We start from the raw sequence: 25,109 nt of genomic DNA, 5'->3' as shown, positions 1-25,109 counted from the left end.
TTGGTATCCATCCAGTGAGCCTATACACAGTCCAACAACTGTCTCGCCCAGGGATGCTTTCAGCCTACATTTAGACTTTGCCTGAGATCCTTCCTCTGTTGCATCTGGCTGAGGAGCTGACTCTGGCTGCTGGAGTTGCGGTGCTTTATCTCCCTGCCCAGTCCAACTGCTGTCTGTGCCCCTCCCTCCAGCAGGCAGCCCCGAGGCGCTGGCAGCAGATAAGAAGAAGAGCCGACAGCAGCTCTGGTTTGAAAAGGAAAGGCTGTGTGTGAGGACACCAGCTACGTAGAAATGTCATTTAATGTTTTTCTCACAGAGAAAACCTTCATAAGATCTTATTTTGGGATATTTCATAGCATTAGTCATCTTCTCTCTACTACCAGTTTAGAAGTTAGTAGGTGTATCTTGTGATCCCCCAAGAGCTCTGTTAAGAATACAATCCCACACAAAATATACAAGAATCATAATGAAAACGGTCCAATTTATCTGATTTGTATGTTGACATAATATCTGGATTTTACCTTATTATTTTAATGTTCAAGTACATATATGAGCGACTTCTATAAGTAGTAGTAAGTATTTTCTTTGTACTTTGTACTTTCTCCATCTGTTCAGGTACATCTCAGAGGGAAATACACTTAACTCAAACCTGAACTTACTACTTATATTGTAGATTGTGATTTTACATACATTTTACATCAGTTTATAAAATATTGACACATTATTAAACTACTAATCAAATGTTGCTTAGGCATCAGTAATAATAATCCTATAATATACATATCATGCATAAGTCACATGAATATAATGGCACCTTTCTGCATAATTAGTTTACTTTTAATAGGCTACTTGAGATCTTTACTTAAGTAAAAGTAACAACACCACAATTTAAAAATACTCTGTTACAAGTAAAAGTCCTGCATTCAAATTTTTGCTTGAGTTACAGTATGCATGTTTTACCACCTATATCAAAAGTTAAAGTACTCATTATGAAGAATAGCCATTGTAATAATTTGTACACATAACTGAGTCTTAAGAAACAACATAAAGAAAATATATATTTCTTGTAAGTTTTGTTGTACTTTTTTGTATAATTTGGTGACCTCATGTAAAACCTATCAGGACTTTGCACAACTAGTAACTAGGCCTAACTATAACTTACCAATAAATGTAGTGGAATACAAAGTACAACATTTCTCCCTGAACTGTAGTTATGTAGAAGTATAAGGCAGAATAAATAAGAAATACTCAAGAAGAAGTAGCCTACCTCAAACCTGTGGGCTACTTCAGTACTTATGAAAAGGTTTTTAATTATTTTCCACCAATGTTAGACTCGCAAGCCAGAGAGATTTCACAACTTTCACAACTTGTCAACACAATTCTGATCAATGACTTATAACAGATCTATAATACACTGAATGTTTTATTAACCATTAATAAAGTCATTAGTTACAACTTATAAATCCTTTAGAAGGGCGTCTTTGAATGTGGTTCTAAAAACTAATAATAAATATTTTTGTTCACCACATCCCCTTTTTCTTGAGGAAAGTAGCTTAGTAATGAGGCGAGGTGTCGAAAAAAACACAAGGCCTGTTTAATTATATCATGCTGCTCTTTATCCTTTGTCCTATCGGCACTTCGGTGAAGCAAAGCATATAATGAACTCATTACTCTCAGTCACGACCCAGCTCCACGCCTGACAGAGCAGACTGTGCAGTGTCAAGCTGTCGCTTTAAGACCCATTTCCCCCCATTGTCAAACAGTCGTGAGCAGGAAGAGGGAAACGAAAGCAGAGACTGTGGGGGCTCGACGTATTTAAACACGATGCTGCTGTACAATAACGGTGACCGCGGCTTCGTGTGGAGGAGCGCGTCTGCAGCCCGCTCACTTCAACAGGACGCACGGACACGGAGATCCACGCAAGTGACCTTCTGATCGGACTGGTGATGGTTTGATTTCGTGACGCGCGAAAATATACTTGAGAGACATGAGGTGTCACCTCGGGTTACTGCCTCAGGAAATGATGACAGTGTCCTCCATCATCGTTTAGCCGCTCAGAGCGAATTTTTCTTGTCTTGCGGCCATTTCAGCTGAACGCGACTGTCTGTCATTTTAACACACAAAAAGCCCAAACCGGGTGTGACCGGCGTCTCGGAGGTTGTGTGAGCAGGTGCAGCGCGTCTCGGCTTCAGTCTGCCCGCAGCCAGCTTCTCAGGTAGCCGCTGGACAGGCTGCGGACTGTGAAGCCGAATCTGGATCAGGCTGGACATCATATTTCAGAAATGTCATCCACTATCGAGAGGAAGACACTGGAGGCCAATGAGTAAGTAGCTGAGGTGTATATTGAAATAATGTGCTGTTTCAGATTTAAATAACACATCTAAAGACTCCTCATCATAGATGTGATAAAATAGATAAACGTATATATTAACTGCAGATGGCTGATAGCTTGAGGTCAGGAGTCACCTGCTGTTGGAGGCAAGAAAAATAGTATTCAACTTCATGTCCAAGAGCAGGTTGTAAAAAAGGGAGAAAAGATAGATTTTGTGAGTACAAAGTTCAATGTTCCCCAGAACAAGAGAGGTGACCTGAAGGTAAGCTGTTCAGGTGTGAGTCATTTTTACAGTTTGTTTTGGCTATGATGTTGTAGGCTTCACATATAATGTGTATAAGACCTTTCTTTATTAGAGTGGCCTTACTGCTTTGTGGCTTCTCTACTGTATTCAACAATATCCAATGGCTCCCTCAGGTGGACAGCAATCAAATCGCAATTGCACAAGTAACTTAAGATGGACAGATCATAAAGAGATAAATGCATCAGTAAATAAAAGTATGTTATTTATAAAGCACGTTTCATGTATAGAATATGCAGCAATATTATTTGCTTCACAAAATATGAAAAAAGCAAAAATGAATAGACAGATGGAACAAATATGACCATTAAAAACGTAGCGGACCATCTGGACAATTAGATCAACAAATGTCAGTGCAGGATCATTTTGGAAATCTGGCCTATAGCTGTTATTTATACAATCTCAAAATATGAACTCTGTTAATAACTATTATACATAACTGGGTACTTAGAAAATATTTTAGCACTGAAACAATAATTCAGTTGGTCGATTAGTTGATCCACAGAAAATTAATTGGCAACTTTAATTACAGAATGATCGAATTGGTTGGCAAAACAAACAATATGATGGCTTTAGGAAAATGTGCTATGCATTTTTCACTATTTTCTGATACTTCATGAACCAATTGATTAATTGGGTAATTGAGAAAACAGTCATTTCTTGCAGCCCTGGAATATCAGATTTTTTTTAACCAGTTGTTTTTTTTCTGTAGGGAGCCTGTGGATGAGGTCCTCCAGATGCCACCGTCTCTGCTGACATGTGGCGGGTGTCAGCAGAGCATCGGTGACAGGTTCTTCCTAAAGGCCATAGAGCAGTACTGGCACGAGGACTGTCTGAGCTGCGACCTGTGTGGCTGTCGGCTGGGGGAGGTTGGCCGCCGGCTCTACTACAAGCTGGGAAGAAAATTATGCCGGAGAGACTACCTCAGGTTGGTCTGGTGGTGTAATGTTGTAACGTCATGATTTTATTCAGCAATTTGTCGATTTGTTTCCTCACACTGGTTAACAGTAAAGTGTTATAAGCCCAGTGATATACTATTAAAAACACATCAGTGATCCGTATTGTTGAACAGGGTGACAGTCATTGTGATGAACATAGGGGCACTGCAGTTTATTCTGAGTCACATCTACCATATGTACACTGTCCTGCTGCCAGAAAAGCATGCTCGAGCATGAAATGTGTGTTAATCCGCAGCTGAAAATAGTCCCCAAAGAATGCACCATTTACTTTAAAAAATTGACCTTTCTTCAGTGTGAACCAACAGACAGTGCCACAGACAGGGTAGAAAAGCTGGGAAGCATTAGTAGACGGACTAACGTGTTCTTGGATTTGGTCTTTGGTTTTGTTTATTGATTTGTTGACAATAACAAAAAATGTGGAATATCCTAAGTGTTGGAAAGAGTCTTACATATTTTCTTTTTTTTAAGTCACTGCACTTTTTCACATGTTGGATTGTTGATTACTGGTGAACAAGTGAGTGACAGTTTAGCCCTCTATCTAGAGTTTTTCCTTCTTGCTGTACATTTTCAGTTATTAATGAGTATGAAGGTGAAGAGGCAGATGAGTTGTGGAGATTCAGGAGAGCAAGTGATGCCATCATTTGATTTGTGGAGCACATTTTACTCGAGTCAGGGCAACACTGGATTACCATCTGGGGCCCAGAGGTCCTTCTTTTACTGAATTTCAGTATTTTAATATGAACCTGGAAAATCTAATCACAGATTCATGTTGTTAAGGGTGAGTGACTGTTTTAATGTTTTGTTGGAGTAACATGGTGACTCATCTTTCACTCAGGCTCTTTGGTCAGGATGGTCTCTGCGCCTCCTGCGAGAAGAGGATCCGAGCGTTTGAGATGACGATGCGTGTGCGGGACAAGGTTTACCATCTGGAGTGCTTCAAGTGCGCTGCCTGCCAGAAGCACTTCTGTGTGGGTGACCGCTACCTGCTCATCAACTCAGACATTGTGTGCGAGCAGGACATTTTTGAGTGGACCAAACTCAACAATAACATGGTTTAGGAGAATGTCTTGCTCAACACGATACTTCGCCTTTTCCCACTGGCTTTAAAGGGAATGAACCACTGATGAATAAACTTTTTGTGGCCTGTTCAGGCTTTATCATGCATCTGACATTCATATGGAATCGTTTTAACACAGAGAGGGGAGGCTACGTCTCTGCGTTGCTCCCTGCTGGAGACTAATGAAGACTGCACCAGCAATAACAGTTTGTCTTCTAAAGCTTCATCCTTACATGCAAAAAATACTTAAATACTGAAAATACTTAAACATGCAATAATAATTGTTTGTTATAAACACTGGAAGGGAAGAGTTTGACCAAATGAACAAAAGCTAAATCTTTGTGTTTCTTGTAGTCAAACACTGTTTCATCACCTCAGTCTTGCCAGAAACCTTCATAAGAATTTCAGTAACGTTTTATTTTATGGATCAGTTATTTCCTTAGAATTAATCAATTAGTTTCTAATTATTGGTAAAATAAGAATGTTGTTAAAGGAACTGCTTCATTTAAACCTGATATATGAATTGATTATTGGAAGCTTAATTCTGTTGAATTGTTTGCATGTTCAGCTAACGTGCTGCACTGACTGAAGTGTACCAATTCAACACTGTCTCTACATTCTATATTATAGTACAAAACTACATAGTTTCCTCCAGGAAACTTGCCAAGAAAAATCAGTGAGACTTTATTAGTAAATTATAGACCTGTAAAATAAAGCGTTACTAGATTTTCACATTATAAATGGAATAAAATGACCATTTTTGAAAAGTCCTGATCAGAATGATTGTACTTTATTGCCAGGTTGAACTGGTGCCGTCCTCTAGAGATCGAGGGAACCAATGCAATACTAATTTTATTGACTTTGGACATGTGACCAGTGTCTCTTTTGTAATTGTAACTCTCTGGACATGCAACCAAGACTTTTTAGATATTTACTTGTCAGTTTATTAAATGAATTACAATTTAGAAAAACACTGATCATTTTTTTGGTGTGAGTGTCTTCCTGGGAGTCACAAAGAAATGAAAGGGGCATTTACATAAAATGCTTTTGAGAGTATCTAGAAAAATAATTTGGGAGTGTAACTGACAGATTAACAAGGCTTCTTCACATGATGGTATTTTCTGTTTTATAAGTGTAGTGTTCTAGGCCCTTGTTTATCAGTTTTAAGACAAAGAAAGAAAGAAAGAAAGAAAGAAAGAAAGAAAGAAAGAAAGAAAGAAAGAATACCAAACTAGGGGTAAAAGTTCTTCACTGAGTGTGAACAATAAGACACATTCACTTATTCTCACATCAAAGTGTAGGAGCACCCTTTAAAGACAATTCTCAAGCGATCACATGATTAGTCACGAGTATGCTCTGAGTAGAATTAAAGGCATAAGCTGTTTCCCAATTCCATACTAAACACTAATTCTACGTTTTTTTAATATGTAGTGTATTCATACTGGAATAATGACGAGGGTAATTATGTTAATGTGTAATTATGTAATTCAAATGTTCAAATCGAGGCTAAACCGACCTTCAATCTGAGCTCTACACATAGCTTAGGCTAACATATCCGTCCTCATGACCAAAGGATGTGCTCACAGTCGGCAGTTTGTTAAATATAGTCCCTTTTCTTTTTGCCGGTTTTAGCCACAAGAGGTCACTAAAAGATTTTATAAATTTCAGCTCTCCATTGAACGAGAGCTCAGTCAGGTATCAGGTCCTCTGCCAGGCCACATAAACATAAGCACGGCTGGCTGGATAAGACACTGATCATTGAAAATCAATTATGGGACGCAGCTTTATCTCATGAAAAACTCTTCTAGCAGAAGGAAACGCAAGAATGAAATCCTAGAGAGAGAAACTAAAGAAATTGATGTTAATGAAGTCGTGATATTTTGAGCTGTAACATTCACTGTCTCACTGGAGGTGTGCTGCTCCACTGCCATCCCACAATCTTCTGCCATCCCCAGTTATCTTTACAGGCATCAGTAGTTGAATCCATGCTCTTGCTTCTGAGGCATGAAGGCGCCTGAACACAACGTATAAGCAGATGAGAGAAGCAGCCCTAAGTGGTTGAAGAATGTGATCGGGAAACAATTTGCAACAAAGACAGGAGAAAGAAAAGGGAAGAAGAGGGTAAAGAGAGAAGGCAGAGCACAGAAGCACCAGGACGATGTCTTTAGCTGGCTCTGACAGTAGTTTATTCATAGACGAGGGAGGAATGAAGGAACAGACAGAGTTAAAAACCCACCCAGGCTGAGATGACGCTCGTGCTGAAAGAGTTGCTGAAATGAGTTTTCCCACAATAGAGATGGGAATACACTGTATAGGCTCACAGAGGGATACTTGGGCCTGTGCTCATTTGGAGGTCTGCAGACTGGAGAATCATCAGTGTGGCATTAAGCAATGCTTGAGGAATGACTGCATAGAAAAAAAATCTACTACGCGGTGGTCTCAACAACAAATCAGCTCCATATTGAACACCAGGCATAATATATGTTGGATAAATAGCATGTCAACTGCATAAACGAATAGAAGTTGGCAGCTGCTCAGTGGTGACAGTTAACCCTTGTGTGTGTAAAAGTAGTAATAGCAATTGCAAAATCAACCATTTTTTTCCATTCAGATGTCCTTTTCTTTTTTCTGACTGGAAACGACCTGAAATGACCTGAAAACAGCGTCTATGAATAAGGAGATCTTGGGCTGCACATGAGCAAATATTCATCTTCTTTCCCAAAATGTCAATTGCTGACAAAGGAACGTGTAACTCTATGTAGTGACCTTATGTTTGAGGTCAGCTAATTAAAATAACAGTAGTAGTTATAAAACTACAATAACAGATATCCAGATGAACTTGTATATAAGTCTTTTAGCAACGCTAGCGGCAAAGCTCAAGGGATGCCAATGTCGGTGTGTTGGTCAGTCGCTCCACCACTGGTCCAGACTGAAATACCTCAACAACTACTGGATAGATTGAGATGAATGTTTTGAACAGGCATCCATAAAGCCCAGAGGATGAATGTTGACTTTGGTGACTTCCTGCCACCACAGCGCAACAGGTTGACGTCTTTGGATGATATACATAGATTGCCATGAAATTTGGTACTGACATTTCTCTCCCCTTGGGATGAATTGTAATAAGTTTGGTGAACTCTTAACTTTTCATTTAGCACCATCATCAGGTTAAAAGAATGGATCCAATGCTTTGGGTTACGACCAAATACCTGTGTTACAGCTGCTTACTTTCCCATCAGCCTGAGCTGTTCTTGGCGCATGATAACATGCCAAACTGAGATATGTTAGCATTTAGCTGAAAGCACCACTGTGCCTAACTACAGCCTCACTGAGCCAATAGCATGGCTGTAGACTCTTGTTTACAGTTGTGGTCTCTGAGACCTCAAACAGAAGTAAAGAAAAAGACTTCTGAAACATGTCATCAGTCCAAAATCATGTTTGTCATCAAAATCATGATAATCATGTTCAGTAAGTCTCATACGATTAAGTAAAGTCATGAAACATTAAGCTGACAAAACAATGTTAAGTGTTTTTTTTTTGAGCCATTAAAGATGGTGCAGGGTCTCCAGGACCCCAACAGAACTTTAGGGTTAAAGGAACGTGTTTCCTTCCCTTTAGATGCTGCTCCCTTGCTACAGAGAGTTCACCGAGTTTAATGGGACAGGAGCTGAGAGGAGGCCAGGTCTCATCTCACGACATTCACACACAGCACACCGGCCTACAGAGACCTCAGCATCGGCCAAGCGGCCTGTGTTCTATCGGCCCGCTCTCCTCTGTTGCCTTGCAGGCTGAGCTTTACCAGAGCACTGCCCTGACTTCCACAGCAGCCTCAGAAGGACTCAATAAAGCCCTGTGCCTCTTGTGTCATCCCTACCAGCTGTACACAAGGCCGGGAGTGTAGTGCTGTGTTTGTGTGCCGAGGGAGGCCTGTTTCATCTCCAGTGCCCATGTCACAGCAGTCCCGAATGGGTAAAAACATCCAGCTGTGTGCATGGAAACCAAGGAGACTTTCTGAGGATGAAACCGCAACGGGCTGCAGCTTGTTTTTATCAAACAGCTCGCCCCACTGAAATAACCACCACACAGCAAACTCACTCTGATGCAGTGTGCAGTGTGAACAGCAGATGGCAGTTCTGGTCCAGGTAGATGCATCTTGGGGTAATCCATAAATTGTGTGTGCATGTGTGTGTGTGTGTGTGTGTGTGTGTGTGTGTGTCTAAGTGTGCATGTGTGAAATAACTGACAGGCAGATTAAGGAAAAACTGCTTTTTTGTAAAGATGCCAGTTCAAGAAAAGATGAATTATAACTGAACTGAATGTGACGAACCATATTCAAAGCAGTACAGACATGACAGTGAGAGTTCAACGACACCTACAAAGGAAGATGTGGTCGGACAATTATCTGCAGCACCACTGCGATTAATCATGGTGCGGCCTGTCAATGTCAAACCCATCTGACAAAATGAGTCAAGTGCTATTGATCATGCCCGCCTTGGGTTTCACTTGCACTCACACTTTATCAGATGGAGCTAATTGGGAACATATTCAGTCTGTGGTCCTGAGAGATGTGTCTGTCAGGAGTCACATTCCTGCTCCGATTCTCTGATAGCCTGTAGCGCCTGCAGTCTGGATGGAGGACAGGCTGTGGGAGCAGAGTTTGGGAGGTGGGGGTTTGGGGAACGGCAGCACATTCAGAGGTGGATAGGTGAGTAATAAGCGTGCATCCTTTAACTCTCGCCGAGCATATCCCTCTGACTGGATTAAATACGTGCTGAGGATTTATTAGGTAGAAGATCTCGGGGGCCCCAGAAAAACTCCAGCACTGAGCTGCCTTCACCTCCATTTTTCTCCCACCTTATATTTTCTCTCTTTCTACCTCACCTATTTTTTGTCTACCTTCACAATCTGTATTTTACTCCCACAATTTTTTTTTTTTTTTTTTTTTTGTATTTTAGTCTTTCAAGCTTTCCTCCCTTTCATCGTCCTCTCAGACGGCCATGTGTATAGATGTGCCATGTGATGGATTCTGTGATTATTATGATGTTTATTGCTTCGGCTTGGATACCTGCAGGCCTTTATGTCAAGCAGGGACGCTGAGGGATTAGAGCACAGTGGTGGAAGAAGTATTCAAATCCTTACTTGAGTAAAAAATAGCAATGCCACAAGTATAATGGGCAAGATATATTTAAAGTGCCAAGAATAAAAGTACTCATGGTCCCTCTGCGTGTTAATTTTTATCCCCAAGTTACATAAGTAGCATCTTACTTTTGTAGTCGGTAAAGAAGATGCTAATTTTAACATTTTGTTTTATATTATTTGGTAGTTTTCTGAATTTGAATCTTTCCCATTTCCAGTCTTTGTGCTACGCTGAACTAACCGGCTTCTGGCTGTAGCTTCTTATTTACAGCACAGGCGTGACAGTGGTATCATGTGGAAGTACGGTACTTGACTTAATGTGCTTATGTTACATTACACCGGTGTAGAAGCAGTTTGTCTGAACACATGCATACAGTGCCACACGTTAGCTTTTTCTAAGCAGCGTTCCTGACTTCTGGTGGATCTTTTTCAGTTTCTTCCTTTGGTAGTTGATTGATTTGACTTCTCTCCACACTTGTTCTTTTCTCTTTGCATTGCATATTTTTCTTTTTCCATTTTCCTTTTCCAAACCTGAATATTCCACATAATATCTTTGCATTGATTTGATTGAGAAAACCTACAGAGTCAATTTGAAGTTTATCATTGAGATCATTCTTTACATCAGCAAAGATATGTAACTCAACTGCTGTAAACCTGTTTTTAGCCACTCTACCGTATGTTTTTTACATATGTTTCTATGGCCATAAGTCATTTTTTCCTCCTAAAATGATCCCCATATGTTGAGCAGTGTTACTGGCTTCTGATGAACCAACTACACATTGAACCAGACGCTCTGTCCCAAGACCTGCATCAAACATGCTGGGGAGACGGATCTGCCCGAGTGGGGTGGGTGTGGTGTTAGGTGTGCCGTTCTTTCTCTTTAGACTGACAGAGGCAAGCAGCAATATTGTAGAATAATAAATGTCGAGACCACAGAATATGGATTAGAAAATACAATCATGGGAATTATGTGCTTTATAACTCCAAAACCACTGACTTGTCGTGCTTTCATGGCTGAATAGTTGAGAAAATGAACCAACATGACACATGAAAACATTCTTGAGGGTTCAGTGGGACCATGAGTGAGTGGATATGGTGTTACAGGTCAAAGGTGAACTTTTGTCTCTGCTGCAAGAAGAAAGAGCTGCACGTTATAAAGAGATATCCGGTCCATGAAAGTAGAAAAATGATTTTCATAACTGAGAATCTTATATAATGTTTGAGATTTATTCTCTTCTACATGTGAGTACTTTCAATTTCAGAGTTATTAACAATTTAGTGATTGATTTCAGTGGTTTCTTTTTCATTTAGCCAAACTATGTCCATTTTCTCATTAAAGCACAACACCGTTGCTCGGTGCCATATATTATCTAGACACATTATTCCAGTGACAGTAGGTGACCTCTTGCCCCACACGTCACGGGGACCTCATAAGTTTAGACCTGCTCTGTTTAGATGAGCATAAAAAAGGACCTCCTGGTATCAATCTAAACCTAACTCCCACCTCCTTCTCATCAGACATCAGTGAAAAGCCAGACCGTTACCAGGAAGCAGACCGTGGCCGTGTATTTCTCTTTCAAGCAATCAGCGATGGAAACTCCAATTAAGGTGGTGGAAAAAGGTGGCTACTGCTTTTAAAAAATCAGTGCAGATGTGCAGGTAAGTGGCCATGCGGCAAACTTTGGCTGCACAGCGCCGAGCTGGGTGCAATTTCCGTCTCTAATTGGACTTCCCACGCAATGCCTGCTTCCAATCATTGCAGAGAGCCAGCGCAGGCAGGCAATACTGGCAGGATGGTGGACCACAGTTGGACAGATTGTGAAGAACTTCAGGACAGAAAATTGACCGGGCAGGGTTTTTAAATTACACATTTACAGACTTTGTACTGCTTTTGTCAGTGGTGGAAGAAACAAAAATAGTCCACTACAAATAAAAGTCCTGCATTTAAATATTTACTTAAGTTGTACTAACATTTTTTTTTTTGAAGCTAGTCAAGTTTTATCTATTACCCGCTGTCTGTCATTAAACAGAACCACTTTCCAAAACTGCTGAAGTACCCTATGGTGATGCCACCCACCACAATGCAGAATATTTGAGCCTCATCGATTCTCTACACCTGCTAGTCTAAATCTTCTCTTAATGCTTAAATCTGAGCAATGCCATCCTTGGTTAAGGATTTCTCTCTTCCTTTGGATTTCCTCTCTTCCAGAGTTGCCTCACCTGGAACCAATCTGTAACACAATCAAAGTGTCCTAACATGAAAGCTCAGTTTCTTCCTTTGATAGTCCATTTCTCTCCACACTTGTTCTTTTCTCTTTTCTCTGGTAGCTCAACCAGCCATGTCTGGAAAAAATTCAGCTTAAAATAGAGACTAAGTCACTAAGCATTATGCAAATTTCTTTGAAACAATTCACTGGTGCGCTCCCCATTGCTTTTGCAGACAACAGAATGGGCCCTTTGTCTAAAAATAAGCTGTGCATAATGAAAACTAAGAGCCTCACTTGTTGAGAAATTGAGAACACTGTGGCGCAGGCCTTGAGAAATTCAAGGCAATAAAATATAACTCGGAGGATGAAAAACTTGCACCGGCCATTCAAGTATCATTTACAAGCACACTTTAGCGGCTTCACAAAGCAACTGTTCAAAAGCAGGTGAGAGACAGTTTTTAATAAAATAGGAGGCGTGAAAAGTGGAAAGAAGAGTGTTACATTACTTTTTCAAAGCCTATTCTGTTTCCTCATCATTGGATTGCACTCATCCATCCACAGCGCTGATTGCACCTTCTGGATGAGTTGATGCCCACAGTTTGTATGCTGCTTGCTCATCAGTCATCCCTCTCAGCTTCAGAGTGTGTCCAGCATCGCAGGGTGATTAAACTCTAATAGCAGCCTTTTGAGGAGTCCGGTGGGATTTACTCCTGAGTCAACATGCCAGACCCCATTTCCTCCTCACTCACTGCAGCCTCTCAACACCCAACCGGCTGCAGCCACAGTAGATCTCCACATGGAACTTGTGCAGATTGTCGAAACCTTGGAAGTGACCCTGCATAAAGCCTTAGACATACATAGGGAACTGTGCCCAATAAATGACCCATTTCTCCCAAACATTAAGTAATTTACTTTGTTGCAATTTTAACATTTAAAAATGAATACAAATACACAGTGCTACCAGATCCTCTGCTTGTACTCCAACAGAAGTAATTTCACATGATTTTATAATGCTTGAATATATGCAAAAATGCCCAATATTACATGTATTTATATAAACTAGAGTTTAAATAATTAGAGTTTAAACAATTAGTCTATTAAGCAAGAAAAAAATATATTGTTTTATCAGTTTGTCTTTTAGTCATGTTCAAGCTGTTGTTCATGTTCAGCAACTGCTGATATTCATTGTTTTCTATTAGAGCAAACAGAATATTCTGGGGTTTTGCTCTATTGGTTGGACAAAGCAAACAACTTGAATAATCAACTTGTGCAATGGGAAATTACAACAGTTATTTTTCACTTTTTTTCTGCTATTTTAAGGACCAAGCAAGTCTTTATTTAACAGCAACAATTATGAAAATAATTATTAAATGGAGCCATAATGTAAAAACACACATTTATCAGTTCACATGAATTATTGTTGATTTAACAGGCAGCAACTCACACTCACTTACACCGGGGGGAAATCCATAGATTCATACTGTTCATGCCAGTATCTGATACTTCTACATGTTACAACAGAAACATGGTTTATTATAACACACAGGATTTTCACTTTTTTCAATGATTTAGTGTTGCTAAGCACTTTTTGTATGAACGGGATGTAGAAAACGGCTGTGTTTGATTGTGGTGCTTTCCCAAGCTGTCGTCAAACAAAACTAATTGCAGCCAGCAAATGAGACACCTGTCATAGTGCTAACATTTCAGACATCTTGTTTTGAAACTTCCCACGAACAACAACACAGCGCCCGTTATCCAGCATCCAGTGGCTCGGCTGAGACCCACGTATGCTGCTCCTCCATGTGACTTTAATTGAATGATTAGATGTAATTCAATAAGCAATCGAAGGGCAATGCGCGTGAGTTTGAGGCGTAAAGCAAAAGAGCACTGGTGAGTGGAGCCTTTGTCTGTGACCCTCCATCATCGCTAGTACCTTTCAGGCTAAATCACGCGGCATGATCGGCCTCTTGCCAGCACCCCTGTGTGGACCCCTCCACTCTAATTGTCTAGGCCACCAATTTCAGGAACCACGCAGTTTACAGGTTTAGCGCTCGGGCTTGCCATGTCTTGTGTTTGCCATGTGAGTCACTATCTTTAGACTGGGATCAACCACACAAAAACATCCCAATTATTCTTGTCTGTGAGCAGAATTTCCACAAATCCCTTTGCTGTTATATATCAAGTTTCAAAAATATTTGCAATCAGCTAACTCAGATAGTCCAATATTCAGTCCAAATCCATCACACCAAGCACGTCAACTTGACTGTTTTCAACAAGTGACAGAAGAAAGCTTCGAATTCAAAAAAACATCGGTGCAACAAGGTTGTGAAATTATTCTGAATTGTGACACAACTTATCCCAGCTTGAAATATTACCCCTGCGTGTGGACCCATTAGCCTCACATTCACACAGCTGTTTACTGTCAATCTGCCCCAGCTCATGCAAATTTGGCAGGAAATGGCTGGCATTATAATAAAGAGAATGAAAATGGCTCGCTCCATAGCTTTACTATGATGCAGTGAAATAGTTCCATAAATTACTTCAAGTCTGCTAATTCTCAGAGTAAATCAAAGTCCCCAGAGGAGCTGAAGTCTGTAAAATATGGCTCATTACTAAACCAAAGGGACTCGAGCCGTCAGCGGGATTAGAAAGTCAAGGCTGGTTATAAAATATAAAAGAAAACGTTAATTTTAAATCCAGGATTGTAGAAATGTCAGAAAATTCTCGCCACCATTTGAGGAACTGACTTGTGGAAGCAATCTTGGCAAATGTGTATGTAGACAAGTGTATTATCCAACATGTGTCTTTAATGCTTGGTCAGCCCACTTGCCAACTGTCATATTGTTAAAGATAGACTACACCCTCTTGGCTTGTGCCAAGAGGGCTCATAGATTTACAGTAATACCCTGCTGCACAACAGTGAGAGCAGAGGCCTGCAGGGCAGCCAGAGGCCCTATTCTAAAGTTATATGTTGTAAAGCTTTGTTACTATAATTGTTACAGACTCCTGGATGCAGTGATGACTACTGCAGCTGACTCATATCACATCTGAACCCACAAATCACAGTTAAGTCAGCATCATATGCAGCCTGTTTGCGTCGGCAAAGTGGGGCTGCAATGGACGCTCAGATATCAACATCCTACCTATGATTTGACATGAACATCTAGTACAGTCATAGCCTTGTGCAATAAAGAATCAACTTCATAATAATAACTAGATTATTTGTATTGCGAAGCATTTCACGCTCACAAAATGAGTCTCAGCGCCTGGCATTAGATCTCTTTGTTAAATTGTTCGGTATGTTTTAAGTGTCTGTGTATCCAGAAATTATATTACATAAAAAAAAAAAAAAAAGACATGAAAGTCGTCAAGTCACAATAATAAATACACAAAATCAAAAAATATTAAAAAAAAGGGCTAACATTTTGCCACAAACCATATTTTGGCCTTCTTTTTAAAGCTGCACCAATCAATATTTGTATGTAAACAATACACAAAAGGACTATGTAATATGAAAGGAGTCTCGTGTAGTGATGAACACAGAGAACAATCACTTGACTCCACAGTCTTCCTCAGCAGCACGTTAGCATCGTCCAAGTCATTGTGTTGGTTTTACGACTCACAACGTTACTGTTTTGGTTCAGTTTAACTGCACTCACAGCACCGTTTCCGACAACAGCAGGCAGCTGTTTTCAGCATAAAAAGCTCTGATAGTCCCACTATACACTCCCTGCTCAGCACCAAACAGCAGGGAGACAGACTGACAAAGTTAGCAGCTAGCTAGTGAACAGAGCTAAAAAAGAGAGTGGCAATTGGACTTACACAACTCCGAAAGAATGCTTTTTGTTCCATGTATGCCAAATGTGTAACTGGCAAATGTTTGCTGACATGATCAATGAATCAAGTTTATATGGTGATAAAATGATGTTAATGTTGAATTTATAGTTTGTCGTGCTGCCCCCCAAATGCCTAAAAACCAAAAAACAATGCAGTTTTAAAGTTATGGTAGTTACATTTCTTTAGGCATGCTAACTAGAGGTACGATCTGTTGGTCGGTTCACCACATTAGTCCAGACTGAACAACTTTTAGATTGCCAAGAAATGTTGGACAATCTTTCATGATCCCCAGAGGATGTATACTACTCATTTACTACAGTAGTTATATTCTGGCCTTCAAAGCGAGTCTCTAGAGCTGTTTGAATCTGTTTGCCAACATGTGCCCTTGGTTTCAACCCCAACACGACTCTGATTAACTTACGCTGGGAGATCTGTAAATTCTCTTTGAGTGTTTTTCCTGAAGTCCAAACCATGAACAAATAGAATAATCAAGACAACACAAGACAAGAATAAAAGGTGACATGCTGTTTAAAGTCGCACTGAATGGATATGGCATTAGAGAGGTGGGGACATGGGCAAGGCTGTGAACATTATCCCGTGGTGGTTCTGCAGGGGTGTGTAGGACACCGAGTCTCTGCAGCCATTTGGAAGAGGACAAGGCAGTTGTTCAACAAGTGTCCTCCGAAAATTAAGTGCAGGAGCATGACTCTGATTAAGCGCCATGTGAATGAGCTTCTTTCTTGTCTCAATAAGGACATTCCTAACGATTAGGAGGAAGAGTACAGCTCTGTTTGTCTCTTGGACGCGACCTTGTCTGTTGGGTCAATGACTACCTGGGAGTCTGAGATGCACAGGAACCATGTGATTTATCTGCATGCAGCTCTGCAGTGCCAGCATTAACAAACACAGGTGAAGAGTCACCCTCTGTTTAGTAGGATTACTTCTCACGAGAGGGTTAAAATTACAGTAAATGCTATTTTTATTGTTCATATCACTCACAGATAAGAAACAGATAAACAGATGAGACTGGTTCACAAAGAGAAACTTTGTGTATTCTCATCCCTTGCTTCTCTATGACAGACATATTTAATGGGACAATGTAGCCTCTAATACAACTTGAGTTGGGGGCTCTATGCTCAGCTGCAGAGCAAACCAAGACCATAAACAGGAATATCACTTGGGACAGGATATTTTATGGTGCAACCACAAAACCAAATCCGGATATTGCCTCCTGGGACGCTGAGCATTCAAAAATGCCAAACTCTGGCACCAGAAGCAAGAGAAAGAATGTCAGCAATGAAGTGACAAAGGGAAACCGAGATAATAAAAGTGGCACGAGAGGAAGAAACTTTGTTTCTTCACACACAGAAAAGGAAAAGAGAAAGAGAGTTGGAGCAGAGAAGGCAAAAACAGGGGAAGCAACTGCATGAAAGTTTGCTGTCTAACACATAAACATCCAAAAATGTTGTGGTCCAAACCTCAGGTGTGCATTAAGCAACTGAGGAGCACAGGTTTGTTTAAGACCATAATAAAATAATGATGACTACCTGGTGACCTTTCAGCTTCATCTCTACTTTACGAGAAGCACATAAGGGCAGTCCATCCTACCAGAAAAACAGAGGCACAGCAAGCCATCCAATTTTCTTTAGAAAACAAGTCCCACATCTCCAGTTTAGATGTCCCTCCACTACTTTGATATAGACTGACATATCTCAACAACTAACAGATCAACTGCCACAAAATTTGGTTTTGAAGTTTTTTTTTTTAAATTTGGTAAACAAATTCATGTCTCCCTCAGGATGAATTGTAAAAGCTTTGGTGAGGCCCCGGCTTTTCATCTAGTGACATCATCAAAATTGTCATGTGTTCAAAACTTTTATCCAAACCAAAAAAAGTTAGCAGATACGATGATGAACATGGTAAACATTACATCATCACATCATTTTAGGTTTTAGTTGTTGTATTAGCAGTCTATTAGCAGTAAGATTCACTTTAAATTATATATATTATATATATTACTTTGTGATTGTGACTGTGAGATGTTTTTTGTTGTTGATGTTGTCAAGTGCTTTTATTATGAAGATTCTGTGCTGGAGGTGCAGCATCGTTTGGAGGTTGGCCATCAATGCTACTGATAAGGATTCAGCCCTTTTGCAGAGTATATATAGGTATGTATTTTACACGTTCTGAAAATCACCCAGATTCAACGCAAAAATTCATTTAAAAAATAAAGGAAATTCTACCAGTTAGTCAGCTAGTGTTGTCAAGGTTTTTCTCAACATTGTCATTGTGTGCATGTGAGCATGCTGAGATTAGCATTTAACTCAAACCACCCCTGTTCTTAAGTACAGCCTCATAGAGCTGCTATCATGGCTGTAGACTCTTTGTTCTATTGTCTTAATCAATAACAGTCTGCACATTATTCCATACACCATTTCCCCTGTGCACTATTGTTTCAGTGATACTTGGGTATTTAAGGCTCGTTACATCATGGAAAATATGCATAAAGTTAGGTGTTATGGTTAAAGATGGAAATTAAAATCTCAATTTTTTAAATGGTGACTCACTTTATGGTTGCACACTTAGGAAACACAGCTGAGCAAAATGGTCATGGGAAAATATAGATGTAATTATGAGGGAGAAACTCGTAGCAGAGATAGTAGGAAGTGTAGGGGAGCTGAAGTGGGTCACGATAGCGATCGGTTCAAGAAGTGCCCCATCCTCGTGTCCCTCCTTGAACATATGCAGGCTGGGGGTGGGGGGGTGGAGAGGGGTGGAAAGGAGGCTGGGTTAGTCAACTAGTCACCCACAGTATCTTCCTATTCAACCTCCTTTAAAGCGAGCTCTCTATTGGATTATGGTTGGCCGGAGGGTGAGAGTGGGTAGAGGTAACCTGAACAGAGGGGAAAGGGGGGTCAGCCAACTGTTTCAATTGAAAGTGGAATTTGGGGCATCTGTGTTTGTTTGTAATTGGGTATGTTTGGGGCTGACTCTGACATCCTGCGAAGCCTAAGGGGTAGGGTTAAAGGTTAGTCATCTTAGTGGCATATGCATGGGGCTCACACCTAAAAACTACTCATTGCACACTGCTGAGCATCATTACTTTTCAAATGCATCACCATCAGGTTTGGGTATAAAAATGATTTTTGCTGACCCATGAACCTGCGTCTCTCGCCTCTCCTCATCCCTGGAGTGAGTTATCAGAGCCTGTTCGGCGGGATCATGTCACTACACCATTGCTGGCTGTGATAAAAGGAGCAAACAGGTTTCTGATGACAGCTTCTGTCCTCACTTCCTCACAAAGATCTGATTTTCTGGAGCTGGACTCCAGGCTCTTCTCAGCTACTGGCAAGTTAAATGTGGACATCATGCAGCATGTGCAAAATGCTAAAATCACATGACTGCAGTGTGAACTCACATACATATGATTTTCAGCCAATATTAAAATCTCAAACTGTGTTTTGAAGCAAAACACTGACAATAGATCTCAAGATTTGCTGAAATATTACGGTGTTGCAAACTCCAACATGGGATAGCAAAGCACTCCAGGAACGGCCTCCTATGGCCCACCTCTGAAACTCCTGGGGTGAAAGGTCACTGCTGTGACAGTGCCGACTCATCTGAGGGTCTCTCTTTACCCCAAAAGCAAAACACCCGGGGGCAGAATGGTGGGGTTGTCTGGCCACCCCAACCTGACTCCCCAGGATCCTGGCAGGGAGGCAGAGAACCCAGGATCAGGGCTCCCCCCTGCACAAATACAGACGGGGTCGGGGGTCATCTGGGGAGCTCACACAAGGCTTTCATCCCAGAGAAGCTCATTTCAGGGGAATGTGGCTCTTTCCCCATCTAGATAGGAGTCCTGCTTGAGCCCTGTGTGGCTGCGCTGAACCCTGGATCGACAGACATGTTCCCTCAGACCCGTTTGTTTTGCTTTGGTCCTGCGTCTCTGCGCACATCGCTTCGCCTGGTCCAGACACTGCTGTGGGAAGATCAGGCTGGGTCAGCACACACACGGTGTTCTGTTACAATCCAAACACTTGCTAAAACTGTATCAAACGGGCAGAGAGAGGAGACCTGGGTAAAACAATAACGTTGCAGTATTTTTGGCTATTACCTTGCATGGTCTTGAGATGACTGCAGTGGCTAATCTACGAAGATTCACATGCCGTAAGTAAAGCATTTATGATGACATATTGTGAACAAAGATGACTCACATATACTGCCCACAAGCATATAGTGAGTAGGAGAGACTAAAGCTCAGGTCGGAGTGTAATTATTTATTTAGTTCTAAGCCTCCACAAACCCAAGTCAAATGTAACTGGGAAATTACACTGTTTAGATACAATGCAAGCTGTGTTACGTCTAATTAAATGAACTCAGCCATTTTTCTTTGCAGAAATACAGTACCAGCATGTAAACCAAATAGCTACTCTTGTTAAGCTCAATTATAATAATTTAGACTTTGGTACACAAATGGTCTGCCATCGTCAGCAGCTTATTTCATAATGATCTGAAGGTTCCAGAGTTTGAAGTGTAATCAGTCCTGCAGGTAATTTGGCCTTGTTGAAAAAAGACAAATACATCTGCATTTTCAAGAGTACTTATTGTAAATTAGAGCTAGGCTAAACAATAAACATAAGTATGCAGAAATGCAACGAGACTGGAAGCATTTGACTTGCATTAGGCTTGAATTTCAGTATTTGTATGAGGTGCATGAGAGCAGCTGGAAACCACTGTGAAATTTGTGTCTAGGAATAGTTTACAGTTGCATTTGACTAATAGCAAGACGAGGAAGATATTACAATACAATGATTTCAGTAGTAGAGTTATAAAATTGTGGTGCACGGTGACTTCGTCGTTGCTTTTCATGATGATTTGGGAACAAAGCACATCTGGCTTTTTCCAGTAATATTGAAGCTAACATCAAAATTACAGGATATTAGTGTAATCTTTTCAGAATGCTTGGCACATGGCACAATTTCTGTCTGCAATCCATTTGCACAGCATTAACAGAGAGACTCATTATCTTCATTATCTCCCGTGTTCGTTTGCAGCGACTGAAGTTCTGCAAGCTTGCGCCGAAGATGCCCTCTAGCTGTCAACAACTAGTGCTCAATATAAAGACATTTAACACCAGCACAGAGATGTTTCTCCTTTTGGAATACATTGTGTGCATGTGCGTGTGCGTGTGCGTGATATCTGCAGCACGTGTCCACAACCGTTCATCCTCTGAAGTCTTCCATATGTCCCGTGTTTGAACAATCATGAGTGCTGCTTCAGTTTTTACATTATTACAGCGAGGCGCCTCCGTGAATATGTTAACACTGTGGTACAATAAATAAAATGCATTGACTTCCCACGCCACTGAGGCCTAGGTTTGATGGCCTTATTGTGTCTTTGTACTTTTGGATGTTTATTTTCTTTTTCTCTTGCATGTACGTTACAGTTCAGGAGGACAGTGAATCTAGCTCGGTCTACCAATACATTTCTCTGTGTTATACATGATGTATTTGTTTCTGTTATTTGAATAATGGCACTAATAGTAATAATGACAAGGCTGACAAGTAACAATTATTTTCACTGTGATGAATCTGCAGATTATTTTCTTTCAGAATCTGAAAACCTTTTTGATTCTGGTTCTTGATTAACTGATAAATTGTTTTGTCTATAAAATGTTAGATCAAGAGGAAATTGCTCTTGAGCCACCCAGAGCACAAGGTGATATTTTCGAATTGCTTGTTGTTTCCGATCAACAGTCTGAAACCAAAAAATATTCAGTTAATTATCATATGTGATAAAGGACAGTAGCAAATCGTTACCTCTGTCGTTACCTCTGAGCAGCTGGAAGCAGTGAATGTCTGGCTCTTTAAATGACTGATGAAATGATTAATCCATAATCAAAACAGATGCCACTTCATTGTCAAATAGTTTTAGCCCTAAATATGAATAATCCTAACCTTAATCCTAAAATTTCCAGAAACCACAGGTCAACAGGTAGTTAATTCTAGACGATGACCAACCACTAGCACAAAAGCAACTCTTCCCAAAATCTATTGATTGCTTTTCTTTAAAAAATCCAAAGCTGCCAAACACTATAGTTGTAACAATGTAAGGCTGCAACTGAATATTTCTAAATTGACTGCTTAAGCATTTTGCCTTCAAATGGCTTGTTTTGTCTCACCAACAGTGTAAAACCCTAAAATATTCAGTTTGCTGTCACATATGATAAAGAACAGGAGCAAATCCTCACGCTGAAGCAGCATCAATTAATGGACGAATCAATTTAGCACTGAATAATGAATGAATAGAAGCAGTAATGAATAATCCTAACCTTAATCCCAAAGCACAGCTGAAGAAACAGTTCATCAGCAAGTGAACAATACACCAGCACAAAAATCCAAACCCTTTCCAAAATGTATTAATTGCTTTCTTTTTTAATGAAAAAATCCACAGCCGCCAGACTCTACAGTTATAACGATGTAGTTTATGCATTATCATTATTGATCATTGAATGTTTTCAGCAATGAAATGTCCAAAAATACAGAAAAATTCCCATCACAAATAACTCACACCAACGCTGACGTCTTCAGAACCAACAGTCCTAAAGCTTGAGCTCTTCAGTTTATCATCACTTTAGACAAAGAAAAGCAGGAACACTTTGGGAAGCAGAAAATAGAGAATGTTTTTGTTTCATTTTGAATCATTTTTGCTTTAAAATGGAATGTTCTTTTGATCAACTAATCAATGAAGTAGTGACAAATGATCACAGCTGTACTGTATGTTACAAAAAACACATGCATACTGAGATGAAGAACATTATTTCTCTCTACATCGTCGCTCATGTGTCTATATTCTGTGTCGGCTGTTGCAGTGATGATGGATGGAGGTGTATCCATGTGTGTCTCTCATTCATGGGTTAACTATCCATAGCTAAACCAGATATAGAGCTGAGAGATGAAGGGAGCACAGCATTCCCTCTGTCTGCCCCTGCTTGGTCCTGTTTATTGAATTATACATCAGTACAACCGCTGCCTCTTTTTTCTCTCCCCTCGTCTCTGCTTAATTTGATCAGAGAATCTGCTGATGCAGTGTGTGCCCGGCTCATGTGAAACCAATTTAAAGCTACACATAAAAATCTGGTGTCTCCGTTACTCTCTCTCTCTCTCTCTCTCTCTCTCACACACACACACACACATACATACATACATACATACATACAGAGGGTGTGGTGTGTGCCGTTTGTCAGAGGTGGAGAGACCCCTGTCTAATAATGACCTGCCTGTGTATGAATCTCAGCGGCTGATGGTTGATGGTGTCCACAGGTGAGCGTGAAGTGTTTCCTGGACACCAAAGCAGAAAGATGAGGCAATGATTGTTGAGTAGAGCAAATGCATATCGTCCAAAGGATTGTGTGTTTGTACCACACACAGATAAATATTGTGGCAACAATAGCTTGAGTTACATACTCAAGCTATGACGGGAGATGTAACTGTGGTGCAGCCCGCACTCGTCTCACTGACATGAGAGCTTGACTCACACCACGCTTCTGTCTACCTGCAAAAAGTTACACAAATCAAAAGTTCAGTTTTGTTGCTAAAAAGTTCTTAAAATGACAGCTACTCCTCCCCAGTCATTGAAAAATCGATATCTTTGACTATACAAATATTTTTAATTCAAAAAGTTTAAACTCTGGACACAAAATGTCCCCTACATCACTGTGAAGTCCATTCAGTATGTGGAGCTTTCAAGTTTCCACACTGGTTGGTGATTTGCTTCTAAACAACTGTCACTGTCACTGTGTACTGTCACTAAATCTTGCTTGTACAAACACGTTTTCAGCTCAAATTTCACATGTGCACGGGGAAACTTTCCCCCTGCAGCAGATGAATTTGAAAACAGCCTTTTACTTTTCAAACTCTGCACATACAGCACAAAGTGCAAAGTTCTAGGCAGATATTTAGATTCTCATCCATCACACATTACCATCAGGGAGGCATCTTGTCCCAAGTTCATTCTGCAGCATGAAAACAACCTCAAACATACAGCCAGAATCATAAAGAACTATCTTCAGAGACAAGAAGAACAAGGAGTCCTGCAACAGATGGTCTGGCCTCCGCAGAGCCCTGACCTCAACATCATGGAGTCAATCTGAGATCACATGAAGAGACAGAACACACTGAGACAGACTAAACCCACAGGAGAACCTGCCAAATACCTTGAGGAACTGTGTGTAAGTGAGAGAACTGGTGCTGTTTTAAAGGCAAAGGGTGGTCCCAGCAAATATTGCTTTGATTTAGATTTTTTCTGTTTTACTGAAGTGAAACGGTAAATAAAAACTATTTATGACATTATTTTTAAAGTACTACTATTCTTTTAGTGCTCGTACATTACTTTGCACAGTTAAGGTAGAAACATCCATGTGAAGTAACAGTAAACAAAACACGTTAACCTGCAGCCACAGAAGACAAGGGGCTGTGTGGCTGTACAGGGATGACCACAGCCACGTATAGAACAGACAATGCAAAGAGAAACGTCCCCCCCCCCCCGAAAATAGACTGCAGGACGAATGAAAGCGAGACACTGTGAGATTTGATGCGACAGGCCCGGCTGTGGAGGCTCTGCTGGCTTGTGAATTCCCAACATTCCTCTAATTACTTAAAATTCCCATCTAAGAGCGAGCAGGGGATTAGAGGAAACAGGTTCAAGCCCAACTCCAGTCTCAAGTGTGGTGTTGCTGAATGACATGAGAGCATCTGCACAACCAAATTAAAAATTGTGCACAGACAGCTACGGACTTTGATTGTCATCATCCCAGACAGTTTCCGTACATGAATAGCTCTGTCAGACACATATCAGTACGCTGAAAAAAAAAAAAAAGAAGATTCCCATAAAGCATAAGAGCAAAACACTGGCCACGTATTTCCCCTCTCCTGCCTGGCCTTTCCCACAGCCAAACTGAACATGGCATTGCTGAGACATAAAGTCTGACCTAAAGCACTTTTCTCCAGCCCATTACTCGCACCGCCACGCCTCTCGTACAAGAAACTGATAGCCAGAGAAGATTTCAGGGACCCTCCTGCTGATACACAGAAGGCCAGTGCCAATATAAACCCCAGAGGCTCTGAGCTGCTGCATCAGTGGAGAGCCCGTCCCCTCAGCAGCGAAAAATACCTGGACATGGTTCCTGCTGGAAGTTAAACAGACAAGTCACCATTTAGTGGAAACCTTTTAGAGAGAACGCCATGCTTGAGTGATGTATATCTGGGACAGCTGAGACTTT

At 40.7% G+C, this 25,109-nt stretch overlaps 1 protein-coding gene across 1 annotated transcript; it reads left to right on the top strand.

Moving 5' to 3' along the window:
• Positions 1-1,763: 1,763 nt before the first annotated feature.
• Positions 1,764-5,622, top strand: lmo2 (LIM domain only 2 (rhombotin-like 1)). Its single transcript, XM_023415280.2, has 3 exons — positions 1,764-2,323; positions 3,346-3,561; positions 4,428-5,622. The coding sequence occupies exons 1-3, from the start codon at positions 2,283-2,285 to the stop codon at positions 4,648-4,650; spliced, it is 480 nt and encodes a 159-aa protein (XP_023271048.1). The 5' UTR covers positions 1,764-2,282; the 3' UTR covers positions 4,651-5,622.
• The last annotated feature ends 19,487 nt before the right edge of the window (positions 5,623-25,109 follow it).

The sequence above is a fragment of the Seriola lalandi genome, unplaced genomic scaffold (assembly GCF_002814215.2).
Source record: "Seriola lalandi dorsalis isolate HSWRI2012SDOR001 ecotype SW California unplaced genomic scaffold, Sedor1 jcf7180002054548, whole genome shotgun sequence".
Classification (NCBI taxonomy): Eukaryota; Metazoa; Chordata; class Actinopteri; order Carangiformes; family Carangidae; genus Seriola; species Seriola lalandi.
Note: the sequence above shows the minus strand (reverse complement) of the source record. Positions and strands in the feature narration are given on the sequence as shown.